The following is a 12,704-nucleotide window of genomic DNA, read 5'->3' on the forward strand; positions in this document are numbered from 1 at the left end:
TGTCCTCTATGAATTTATCTAGTTCTTTCTTGAACTGTGTTATAGTCTTGGCTTTCACAACATGCCCTGGCAAGGAATTCCACAGGTTGACTGTCCATTGTGTGAAGAAATACTTCCTTTTGTTTGTTTTAAACCTGATGCCTGTTAATTTAATTTGGTGACTACTAGTTCTTGTGTTATGAGAAGGAGTAAATAACGCTTCCTTCTTTACTTTCTCCACACCAGTCATGATTTTATAGACCTCTATCATATCCCCCCTTAGTCATCCCTTTTCCAAGCTGAAAAGTCCCAGTCTGATTAATCTAGGCCCCAATCCTGCGTCAGTGCCAGCCAGGGACGTTTTACTGCTGACTTCAAAGGGAGCGAGATTGTGGCAGCAGCTCCAGTAATGTCAGTGGAGCTGCATCAGGGAGTTTAGGGTAGAATTTGGCCTCCTGGTTCGTCTATGGCAAGGATCGCACAGTTGTCTCTTTCAGGTGAGAAGCACTGCACCCCGCTGCCTGGCCCAGGCTACAGTCCCTCTACTCCCTTTCTTACCCTGTACCAGTGGACAGTTGGTTTTATGCTGGGAGGATAAAAGCCATCAATATCCGGACAAATGATCTTCTCGTTAGTATGCTCCAAATAGAACAGCTCTTCGGTGGGTTTTATTGATTGGCTGACGCAAGAATCTTGGTCTTTCTGCACAACCTCCAGGGGAAACGCGACCTTGCTGCAGTAGGTTGTGTTTCTAAGCACAGAGGAGGGAAACGCGATTAGCGTGGTCTAGTTTATACATGTGGCATTATGAATGAAATAAAATTAAAGGTCACAGTTTGGGTCAGAGACATGACGACTCTGATGAGATAGATACAGCTTGAATTGTCATATTTGCATGTAGGAAAACTCCAGACAGACACTGAGACAGACACAGCAGCCGCACAGTGCATTAGAAAAAACTGAAGACTGTTTTCTCCATGCAAATACAACTCATGTACTGCACCATCCTTTACCAACGTCATGAAAACAACGGGGCTAAGACGTGAAAAAGGAAGACAGACTGAGATCTCCTCCGTTGCTTTGGGGATGCTACATTCATTTTCTCCTGCACCCGGAGCTGTTTTTAATTCCCTGGAACTCTTTTGGGGTGTCAGGAAACTTTGGCAAATTAGCATCCAGTTGACATATTACCCTGCCTCTGAAGCTATCTCCACTTCTATATAGAGATTGCGCCTTACTGGAGAGGGCGTGTGGATTTTGCCAGTATTCTCTCCATGGACACTCTCAGTTAGCATGGAGAGGTATGTGCATTAATGTCTGCAAGGTGCTAAGCATTATTATAATATAAATTGGCTTGGCACTGAAAATTCTTGTAACTGTCACATTCTTTCACCATTAATTCTTATGTAAGTGGCCATCACCCGACAGCAAGATATTAAGCTAGCAACACAATTTTCCTGTTATATAAAAGGCATTTCATGCCCTAAAGTCTGATGCCTACTGCGCTGCTTACCTGAGCATGCAGGTATAATTCCCAGTGTCATTGAGAAGGGCAGGCCGGAACCAAAGGGTGTCTTTTTCCTTACTGATCCGATTGTCTGGGAGACGGAAGTTGATTGGCTCCTCTAGGTCCCGGTCCTGCCCAATCCAGTACCAGATCAGGGTTAAGCCAGCCGAATGGGCTGTACTGTAGTTGTATTTTAAGAAGGCCTCGAAGAGCGGGCATTTGATCCTAGCTGGTTCCCCGTCGTAGACCTGGATTTGTTTCATGGTGTCCACTCCCCAGTCATCGCAGCGTTCTAGGGCCAGAAGGAAGAGATGTCTTAGCTTTCACGTGGGCAGAAAAGAACTGCTGCATGTGCTCCAGCTCCCACTGAAATCAACATGTCTAGTGGCGTCATTGGAGACAGAGCTGGGGATGTTACCTTCAGAATACTGGGCACCTGGAACCTGCCTTCTTCTTGGTGTTCTTCCTACAATTCCCCAAGATATGCGTCCCTGCCAGGGCAACCTCACAGGACTCGTGTGGGTAGAGCCAGGCTTCCCGGACAGCATGGAGAGAAATCTTACCTGAAAATGCCTCCTTGATGAACTTTATGCCACCGCTGTGTGTGCGTTTGTGTGGGGCAGCAGGGGCCAGGACCGTAGGGTATTTCCTGGTGGCAGAATCGGTTAACGTTGCCGCAGGACTTAGGGGCTGTTGCTGCAGAATTCAGTGGCACTGTGCCACCAACTACACAGGGACCTGTTTCTATGATAGTGTAGGCAAGGAAACATGGGGGCTGGGCAAGGTTGCTGGTGGTACAGCGGGAGGACCTGGCATGGGAGGAGGCACAGCGTACTTCTTTGGGGAGGGTGCTCCAGCAGGGGAAAAGGCACAGAGCCCTGAGATGCATTCCCATGGCCCCACACGTCGGAAAGCAGGATCAAGGGGGGCTCACTGCAGGGTCTGACAGAGGGCAGACGCTGGGCTGGGAGGAGGAAAGCTGCAGAGCAAACCCACATTCATCTTCGTCCATAACAAAGGAATAAAGACAAAGCACAGGCAAAAGGTCAATTGTTCTTTAACCGGCATCTCTTTTCCCCGTGTTTGCCTCCGCATGGAAGCTCCTCAGTAAAATGGACACGGCATGCAAGTGAATCGCAAAGCCATCGTGCTGGCTAAGCGCTGTGTTTCCTAATTCTCCTCTGCGAGCCGAGAGAGGCTAGTGGTGTGACAACACATCCTGCCTCAGCGGGCAGGCCCTGCACACACACAGGAAACAGGGCTGTCTGGTGGGAGTGCAAGGCCTCCTACTTGTGCTAACCCAGAAAACCAGAGTGAGTCAGACAGAGAACTGAGTCAGCTGCAGCAGTGCCCTCAGATACCGTGACAGTGCACATGGAAGGGGATTTACCACAGCCTCTCATGTGTGCAGAGATCGGGGGAGCTTTGCTAGACAGAAAACCAGAGTCCTCGGACCAATCCTGCTGTCTCCCATTGCCTTCCAGGGATCAGGCCCTTTTGGCACATCCTCCTCCTCCTCAAAGGGACAGTGGGAAGTATTTTGGCCCCAAATTGACATTTAAAAACAAACAAAGTGAAGAGCGGGGCTAACACAACCGAACGGGACAGACTTGGCGACCCTTGCTCTGAGCAACACTAGCCTGCATAACGAAGCGCTCCTTAAATGTAAGAATTGCAGAATCTGGCCCAATCTGAACAGAAATGTTTGTCCTGTGAGTCTAAAAATGTCAATGAAAACGGAACGTGTATTCCCTGGGAACGTGAGAAACCCAAGCTAGCAGGAGAAACCTAGGGAAATGGACTGTCAACAGGAAGCCAAGCTGAGCGGCCTCATGTCATTCTTCGGAGAGCGGATAGCAAACGGCATAAAGAGTGAAAAGTGAAACTAGATTTTTAAAAATTATTTCGCTTTAAACTCTCTGGCTGGTGTTTTCAGCATTGGCCTAACTCTCCTCCTAGTGAAGCCAGTGGTAAAACCCCTATGGGACCCCTCTGGAAACAGAGTCAAGCCAATGCTGAGTTCTACTGAAAACCTCATCCTGTAAGTCTAAAACATTGGCTAACCAGCATCACGGTCAAAGCCAAATGGGACACATACATCATGGACAAGGCCAACTGTGACCAATACATTGCTAAGCTACTTAGAAGCATGAGGTCCAAGCTACTTGATTTATACAAGGTCGGGACTTCAGAGTTGTTAACAAAGCAGACTGTTCAGTCAGTGACTGCCTGCATGATGAAGCTTTACTGCTATTTGCTTTAGGGGTATTTATTTTCACAAAGAAAGCCTACAGCCTCATCCCTTCCTCTGCTTCCCATTAAGAGAAGGGAGTGCTGTCCTTCCTCTGTGAACACGGAGTGATGTCTTGGGATTAGATCAGGGGACTGTACGTGAGGGCTCCCTGGGGTTCATTCTCACCTGCGCTCCATGTGCCACTGACTTCACTATGTCCCCTTGGGCTGGATAAGTGTCAGTTGGCTTTATTTCTTCAAATGGCAGGGCCAGAGGGGAAAAGAAACCTACGTCAAAATGGCAATACTGAAGTTCTGGGCTCAAGGCCAATGAACTCCGCAATCCTGAACAATCCTTTGTACTTCGGAAGAGCTCCCAAGTCAGCACTGCCCATGGTGTGGTGGGGGGTTGGTGTTGGTCGATGGCCACCTAAAAGAGAATTGTGGTTTTCCGTGATTGTCAATCACTCTGGTAACCGGTGGGCAAGGAGAGGTGTTACCTGGGCTGGGTAAATTTTCCTGACCGTTTAGTAAGGCTGTCACGAAAGGAATGGCCAACAACTCCTGAGTCCATTGCACGGATTCAGGAGTCAAGACGTGCTGAGGAATCCCAACTTGGAGAAGGTGGCGGGCTGCAAACCTCAGTGAACGAACTCGAAATGCAGCAGGCGGCCATGCTGATAAAGAACGGCTACACCATTCACCACAAAGCAGGGGTCTGGCTTTAGAGAGGTTGACTGCTCCCCAGCCCTCTTGGCTCCATAAATCTTGATAAACGCCCCAAGACCGCAGGAAGGAAAGCCAAGGACCGTCAATCTCAACTCGGACAGCAGAAACAAGTGTTGCATCTGACATTTAAACCTTTCAGGGCATGAGACGAGCTCCCCTCTACCCCCTCCTACCTGGTTGAGGCTGCTGTGAAAGGATGCAGCCAGGCGGCCATACCCACAGGCTGATTTAGATTTACCATGGTGGGTGCCTTGTGCCTGAGAGGTTGGGTTTTGTCTAGGAGGACAAGTGACGTGATCTCTCACACACACAAAAGCCATTTCTTCCTCTTCAGCTGTTCAGTGGCTCTTTTCCCAATGCTGATAATGCCCTTTGCTGCTGTGACTAGCCCGCTGCTGTCGCAGAACAATGCAGGACCTGCTGGGTTTGTCAGGCTTGGAGAGAGCTGGTTGTATCATTTGCCCAGGATGTGGGGGATTTAATCTGTGCTGGAAACTGATCTTGATCTGTTTGCATTCAGCAGTGTTTTGTGTGCCAGCTCCCTGCTGCACCCCTCCCCCTCCCCAATCTGTTAGGCTTCATTAGAAGTTCAGAAACGTATTTACTGCCGATGCCAGCAAGCCCATAACACTTCAGTTGGCGATGTCGGTCTCAACAGGTGACAAGGGCATTTCGTCCTTCCCTGGACACTTCAAGCCCCGTGAATATCCTTCCACAACACAAAGGATTTCATTCTAAATACTGACGGGATAGCTCAGCTCCCGCCATACTACAAAGTAGAACGACGACACCAAGGAGGGCTTCGGGGATCAGTGCAGGAGAACCGTCCAGAACTCAGGGTGCAATCCTCAGCTGGCATAGCTCCACTGAAGCCAATGGAGCCCCGTGGGCTTACACTACCTTGGGCTCTGGCTTTCACAATCTAGGCCCAGGCAGTTTCCTGTCTCTGAAACGTTCCCTGCACAAATTAGACCTGTCGGAGGTAAGCTAGATGGAATTAGCATTCGCTCTGTGGCTTGAGGGACTTGTGTAGACTTCTGGGCTTGGGCTGGAGGCCGGGCTGCGGGACCCTGCAGCTCAGGGAGTCTACACAGCAATGAAACAGCCCTGCAACCCGAGCCCCGCGAGCCCAACTGGGCCGGCACGGGCCAGCCGCGAGTTTTTCTTTGCTGTGTAGACAGACCCTCAGATACTGTAGCAAAGGGCACATTAAAGCTGCCTAACAGAGAGAGCTGATGAAACTCCGTTACAGTCCATGGATACTCACCCTGGAGATGCCAATACAATTTAATTTTAAAATTATGCATGCAAGTGTCACTATTATTAGCATTAATTTGTACTGCTGCAGTCTCGAGACGGAAGCCCCATTGAGCCTGGTGCTGTACAAACACACAGGAAGAGACCGTCCCGGTCCTGAAGAGTTAAAATCTGAATTGACAAAGGGTTGATGAGCTACGTGTTGTTATACCCATTATACAGCTGGTGGAACCCAGGTCCCAAGAGACTGCGCGACTTGCCAAAGGTCACGCAGCACGTTCATGATAGAGACTGGAATTAGACCCAGCTCTCCTGAGTCCCAGTCCAACACCCTAAACCATCAACCTATCTCAGTGTGTCAGCAAGAGGAACAATGCATGCCAAAGGGGAAAGGAGAAGTGGGATGGGACAGGTCGTGGAAAGCCAGCATCAGTAAATACCAGTGTGTTCAGCGGCTGCAGACCCCAGGGAAGAGGCTGGTTTACAACCCTGCCAGGGAAAGGGACGGGGAGCAAGCGAGGTGCAGGGAGGTGGGCAAACTTGTTCCAGCCGGTGTGTCAGGAGCCAACGATCCACCTCCAACCCAGGAGGCCGGGGAGCAGAGACAAAGGTCATTCTAAGGCCACTGCACGTGTTCAATGTTCCTTGAGAACAGGATGAGAAGGGAGGACTCCCTCCTTCTACAGTTCTTCCCTGATGCACGGGGAAAAGCAGCTCAGATGGGGGAGAGGAGTTAACTTTGAATGGTCCGGGCTGTGGGTGTTACAACACCAACCTCGCACCAGGCAGATTTCTTTATTATCATCTTTGCTCTCTTGCTTTAAAAACCTGCCCCCTTGCTCAGCCTGGCTGTATGACGGGTGAGGAGGCTTAGCAGGGAGCCGGGACCCTGCTCAGAAGCTGAGCAAAGCTGGGGGTTCCTCTCTGCACAAAGGAAAGTGCTGGGGAAGGAGGGAAAATAACGGTGTCGCTCGACCTCCGGAAAGTAGAAAATAAACATTCTGGAACATTGCAGCTTTGTTCACAATGCTCCCCACTCCCCCATTAGGAACGCCCCCTATGGACACACAGACCATCTCCTCCACACACACGAGCACAACACACCAACAGAAGCGCCCATGCACACACAGATATACACACACACAATACGAGCTAGGGCACTGAGACTCTGTGTTCTATTCATGGCTCTGCAACTGGCCGGCTGGGTGACCCTGGGCAAATCACTTCCTCAATCAGTGCCTCAGTTTCCCCATTTGTAAAATGGGGATAATAATGCTGACCTCCTTTATAAAGCGCTCAGAGCTATAATAGATGTGATTATTAAGTGGGTACATTCTTTTGTAAATTGCTGTAAGGGGAAGGACTTTAAAGCAGGTTAAGTTACAGATATGCCAAATCCAGAACCCTCTATCCCAACTTCCTCAAACTTTCGTGGTTCAAAAGAAGTAGGACCCAGCTCTAAGCCCTTGCCAGTTCCTTTCAGTTTTTTGTTTTTCAAAACTCCTGACCAATGAAATTCTGCCAAACCAACCCCGCCCCCAGTTTTGTCCATCACTAGTTAAAATCTTGGAGATGGCATTACAAAGCGCTGCTTATGCGACAAGCCATCTACCCTGCTGGCATCTGCTACTACGCCATTGCCAAATAGAAGCATCCTTTTTAATTGTCTTGAATCCTTGGAAAGCTGCCCTCCCTGCAAAGGGTTTGATTGCGCGCTAACAGCAGGCGGCGAGCCAGCGATGGGGGTTGTTTCTTAGTGGATACGGAGACAAGGGCCTGATGCTTTGCTCTAGTAGACACCAGAGCGAGCTTCAGCCGATCTTATCTGCACTTTCCTCCAGCACACCCATCTGAGAAGCAACAGCGAGCAATACCCCATCACGGTGGTTTTCAATCCGTGGTCCACAGACTATGGCTAAGATTTCCAAAGGGGTCTGCACCGTCATTTTGTAGGGGTCTGCACGTGAAAAGAGGTTGAAAACCACTGGTCTACTATCATCTTAGCAGCTTCCTGACGTCTTTAGGTGCCGCTGCCTTACCATCTTAAGCAGAACTGATTTGACTGAGCAATACCCTGAGCTGGGAGGAGAGAGCCAGGCTCACATTCAGCTCGCTAAAGAATCAGCATCAGTGAGACAAGAAAAGTAGAAGGTAGTAATGACCGAAAAATCCCCCACCTTCCGCTCCAAGCCAAGATTGCAGGGGCTGGGGTCACGATTCCGGAGGAAGAGAAGAAGGCAGACTGAACACAGTAGTGCGCGCCAGCAGCCAAAGGTGGGTACGTTCACCCAGACAGCGGGAGCTGGGCAATTACCTGTTCCCTTCATACCGACGGTGTCTTATGAGTCTACCTTCGTACACACGTTCCAGCCCAAGACCGTTCCACTGCCGTGCCTGCTACATACTGGTAAATGGCACAGGGGAGATGCTCCCCAGCAAACCTCCACACCACACCCTCACGTGGTCTCTCTATTCGTGCAGCTGCACAACAGAAGAGTAATTGGGGGAGGGGGAAGAGCAGAGCAAACGTGACTACCATCCAGGATACCCTTTCCCTGCGCAGGACGAGCAATGGGTTGATCCAAAGCCCAGGGGGCTCTTTGGTGATCTCAGGTTCTTCATTTTCCCACAGCTTCTCTGTAAGCTCCCGTCTCACACCGCCCAGTGCCCGTGACACCAGGCAGGAGCGTTGGCTGCTCCTTGCAGCATGCTGGGGTTTCCATGGACGTCTCATGCAAGCGCAGCCCTGCTTAGCTTATACCTTTTGACAGGGCTACTGCAACGACTGCCCCTGGCCGCCAAAATCCAGTTACGCCTCGATGGGCCCTCAAACTGCGTCTCACAGGTTTTTAATCAACGGCTGAGTCGAACAGAACAAAACCCTCAAAAGCGATGTGAGACATGGACGTTGCTGGCTGGTCTCAAAGCGTAACCCCGGCCACTCTGGCTTATAACTTTGGTTTATTACACAAAACTAAACCGGGGGGAAAAGATTAGGTGACTCAGATAATAGGATATGGAGCTTGAATCAAAGAGGTCACCAGTTCAAATCTGATTCACCTGAGGAGAGACTGAAAGTGACCAACTAACCTCAGATCAGTGACCTAAGTGAAATGGGCTCCTCTCTTCTGAGAGCTGCGGCCTGCTTGGACATAGAGGCTGAACTCCGCTCTTGTCTGCAGAAGGAATCCCGGCAGCTCGGGGTTAATGCCCGTAGGTAAGTACAACATGGGGGTAGCTAACTGCTCTACCTGCTTTGCAGCTAGACCTCCAGGTTCCCCCCACAGCTGCGAATCTGGCATCTTTCCCCAGCATCACTTCACTTTAAAAGTTGGGTGGGGAACAACCTAACCTCAAAGCATCAAAAATAAACCTTGGAGATGAAAGCAGCTCCAGAACTGGACTTAACAATGGGGTAGCAGGTCATAAAAACATACCTGAGCTGGCCAGCAACTGGAACCCCCTGCTCAAAGCAGGTCCAACCCCCTGCTCAAAGCAGGACCAATCCCCAACTAAATCATCCCAGCCAGGGCTTTGTCAAGCCTGACCTTAAAAACCTCTAAGGATGGAGGGTAGGAATTAATGGTAAATTCTCAGAATGGAGAGGGGTAACTAGTGGTGTTCCCCAAGGGTCAGTCCTCGGACCAATCCTATTCAACTTATTTATAAATGATCTGGAGAAAGGGGTAAACAGAGAGGTGGCAAAGTTTGCAGATGATACTAAACTGCTCAAGATAGTTAAGACCAAAGCAGACTGTGATGAACTTCAAAAAGATCTCACAAAACTAAGTGATTGGGCAACAAAATGGCAAATGAAATTTAATGTGGATAAATGTAATGTACACTGGAAAAAATAACCCCAAGTATACATACAATATGATGGGGGCTAATTTAGCTACAACAAGTCAGGAAAAAGATCTTGGAGTCATCGTGGATAGTTCTCTGAAGATGTCCGAGCAAAGTGCAGAGGCGGTCAAAAAAGCAAACAGGATGTTAGGGATCATTAAAAAGGGATAGAGAATAAGACTGAGAAGATATTATTGCCCTTGTATAAATCCATGGTACGCCCACATCTCGAATACTGCGTACAGATGTGGTCACCTCATCTAAAAAAAGATATACTGGCACTAGAAAAGGTTCAGAAAAGGGGAACTAAAATGATTAGGGGTTTGGAACAGGTCCCATATGAGGAGAGATTAAAGAGGCTAGGACTCTTCAGCTTGGAAAAGAGGAGACTAAGGGGGGATATGATAAAGAGGTCTATAAAACAGCCATCATAACCCATTCTGCACTGTAAAATACTGGCTATTATCTGGCCAGATTCTGATCTCACTTAAACCAGTGTCAACCTGAGTAACTCCACTGGCCTCAAACAAGTTACTCTGGATTGACACCAATGAACTGAGACCAGAATCTGGCCCACAGTATATCGTGCTTTCATCCATGGATACCAAAGTGCGTCCCTTCCTGATAACAGTTAACTCCTTTTTAAGGCGGAGCCCAGGGGAGCTATGGATTCTCAACCCCTTTTCACAGTAGGCCTGGGGTCCCAAGGAGGGCACCCAACAGCTGAAACACTAAAATTAGTGGACACTTCTTTGAAAATGTGAACTTAAGTGTCCTGCCTAAGGATACAGAGCAAGTCAGGGGCAGAGCTGGCCACAGAACCCAGCAGTCCTGGCTCCCAATCCCATAGTCTGATCAGGTTTCAGAGGGGTAGCCATGTTAGTCTGTATCAGCCAAAAGACCGAGGAGTCCTTGTGGCACCTTAGTCTAATCAATAGACAGGGCCAGTGCTACCATTTAGGCAAACTAGGCGGTTGCCTAGGGCGCCAAGATTTGGGGGCGCCAAAAAGTGGTGCCCCCAATTTTTTTTTACATCGTTCCTACGCCCCCTCCCCGAGCGTGCGGTTGCTGCTCCACTTCTCCCGCCTCCCAGGCTTGCAGCACCAATCAGCTGTTTGGCGCCGCGAGCCTGGGAGGGGAGGAGAATTAGAGCGGGGGCGGCGTGCTCGGGGAGGAGGCAGAGCAGAGATGAGCTGGGGTGGGGAGCTGCCGCACGGCGCTCGGGGGGGGGGGGGGAACGGAGCTGCCGCGGGGCGGGCGCCTCAAGGCGGGTGGAGGAAGCTGCCACGGGGGGGGGGGGCGCGCGCCTCGGGGGGCCGGGGAGCTGCTGCAGGGCTGGGGGGGGTGAGGCGCAAGGTGGAAGTTTCACCTAGGGCGCGAAACTTCCTTGCACCGGCCCTGTCAGTAGATCATATTACCCCAACTCATAGCACCCGCTTCTGATGTCCTCATTTTAGCACAAGCCCGAACGAATCCAGCAACACCTGCAGAGGCAATAGGCCAGGAGCTACAAACCACGGCACTGCGGGGAACTGGATTTTGCTCACTGGCTGGGGCTTCCCAGATTTGTCACCGCAGCGAGCGGCGGCGTGAAATGCTCCGGTAATGCTTTCTGGCGCACTGCCAGGGAGCAGCACCCTACCCGAAATGGAAGGGGAGATTGTCTACAATGTAGACAGGTCAGTTTTGATTCCACGGGAGAAATGCACAGAAAGGTGAATCCGACCGGCTTTCGCACCCACCGGGGGCTTGGGGCACGCGGGACCCAGCAGAGCCAGGGCAGCTCCAACGGGCAAGGGATGGGGTCCGACTTAGGGATTCCGGGGGGGGGGGGGGGGGGTTATCCAAGCGCAGGCTCGGTAAATGGTGCAACAAGGCCGATGCCCATGAGGGACATACCGAACATCCACTGGCTGCCTGGAATGTTCATTCTTTAATGGGTTTTCCCTAATAAAGTTAGAGCTTGTCCCCCTCCCCCCCGCCCCTTTCCGTTTTCCTTCTGTAAATCAATCACGACATCTCTCCTTCGCCCCAGATAGGAAGCCTGGGGCCGATACCGATACAATCCCCCTCTTCACGAGCAGCCCAGCTGAATGCGAGCCAGACGGCCCGTGAGGATTACAACATATTTCCTGCTAGGAACGTGACTCAATGAGGCTGGCATGCGAGCTTGGCCCATTCAAGAAGTTCCATTCTCCGCAGCCATGACTGAGACGTGAGTCAGACTTCAAGGGCCAGAATCTCATGTTCTGGATCCAAACAGGAAGGAAAGATTCTCAGGTTCAATTCCCGGCCCTGCCTGACTCACTAAGTGACCTCGGGCAAGTCATTCTCCCGCCCCCCCACGCTGAGTCTCTGTTTTACCAGCTGTAAAATGGGATAATGTTAGTGACCAGAGTGTTGTGAAGCTTGTGTTTGCAAAACTCTTTCAGATGCCCATTGCATCCGATGCCATTGCATCCAGGAATATAAAAACAACAACTATTTTAAAGCAATAAATCCATCCCTGCTGAGTTCAAAGGCCCAGAGATGAGTCTGTGCTTCCTGTCCTGAGTGGGAAGAGTGGAACCTAAGACACTGCCTGCCATTTCCTAAAACAAAATCTGACCCCTCACTTACCTGAGCTGCTGCTGAGGGTGGCCATGCACAGCCATAAAGTCACCAGCAGGAGGCAGCACAGCTTCATCCTGTCAATACAAACACACACAAAGAAGTTCCAGTTATTTCAAAACTCTTTTCTCACCGACGGGAAGTTTTGTCCTCGGCAGTTTTGTGCTGGCACCTTCCAGCACCTCTGCGTTTGATTTTAAGGCTTTTTAACAAGTTTGCATAGAGACACCATGGGAGCATGAGGCGCCTAAGCCCAAAAGCATAGTTAGAAAGTGGAAGTCAGGTCTCAAGTTCAACCATTTCAGCTCAGTGTAACATTCAGAGGCAGCGTCTACGCACAGATACCATGGGCATCTGCCAACTGCAAGCATACAGCAAGAGAAGCAAGAGAACTCTTGAGCTTTGGCTCCAAAGCCACAGTGCTGGACCCCTGCAGACGGACGGTATCACTCGGCAATTGTCACAGTGCGCACCCTGCAGCCTAAGCACTGATGCAATACGTTTGCATAAAGCATTAATCTAATGATTCTGAGTAATGAACGCA

The 12,704-nt window shown here is 50.3% G+C and overlaps 1 protein-coding gene across 4 annotated transcripts in view; it reads right to left on the minus strand.

Moving 5' to 3' along the window:
• Nucleotides 1-12,704, minus strand: part of IL1RAP (interleukin 1 receptor accessory protein) — a 63,801-nt gene that overhangs the window by 29,781 nt on the left and 21,316 nt on the right. For all 4 annotated transcript variants that reach the window (XM_042843863.2, XM_008173482.4, XM_065557502.1 and 1 more), the window contains exons 2-4: nucleotides 12,170-12,237; nucleotides 1,493-1,778; nucleotides 538-730 (exon numbers count right to left, since the gene is read on the minus strand). In XM_042843863.2, the coding sequence (XP_042699797.2) occupies nucleotides 538-730; nucleotides 1,493-1,778; nucleotides 12,170-12,236 (546 nt within the window). In that variant the 5' untranslated portion in view covers nucleotide 12,237. The remainder of the gene's footprint in view (nucleotides 1-537; nucleotides 731-1,492; nucleotides 1,779-12,169; nucleotides 12,238-12,704) is intronic.

This window comes from Chrysemys picta, chromosome 9, assembly GCF_011386835.1.
Source record: "Chrysemys picta bellii isolate R12L10 chromosome 9, ASM1138683v2, whole genome shotgun sequence".
Taxonomy (NCBI): domain Eukaryota; kingdom Metazoa; phylum Chordata; order Testudines; family Emydidae; genus Chrysemys; species Chrysemys picta.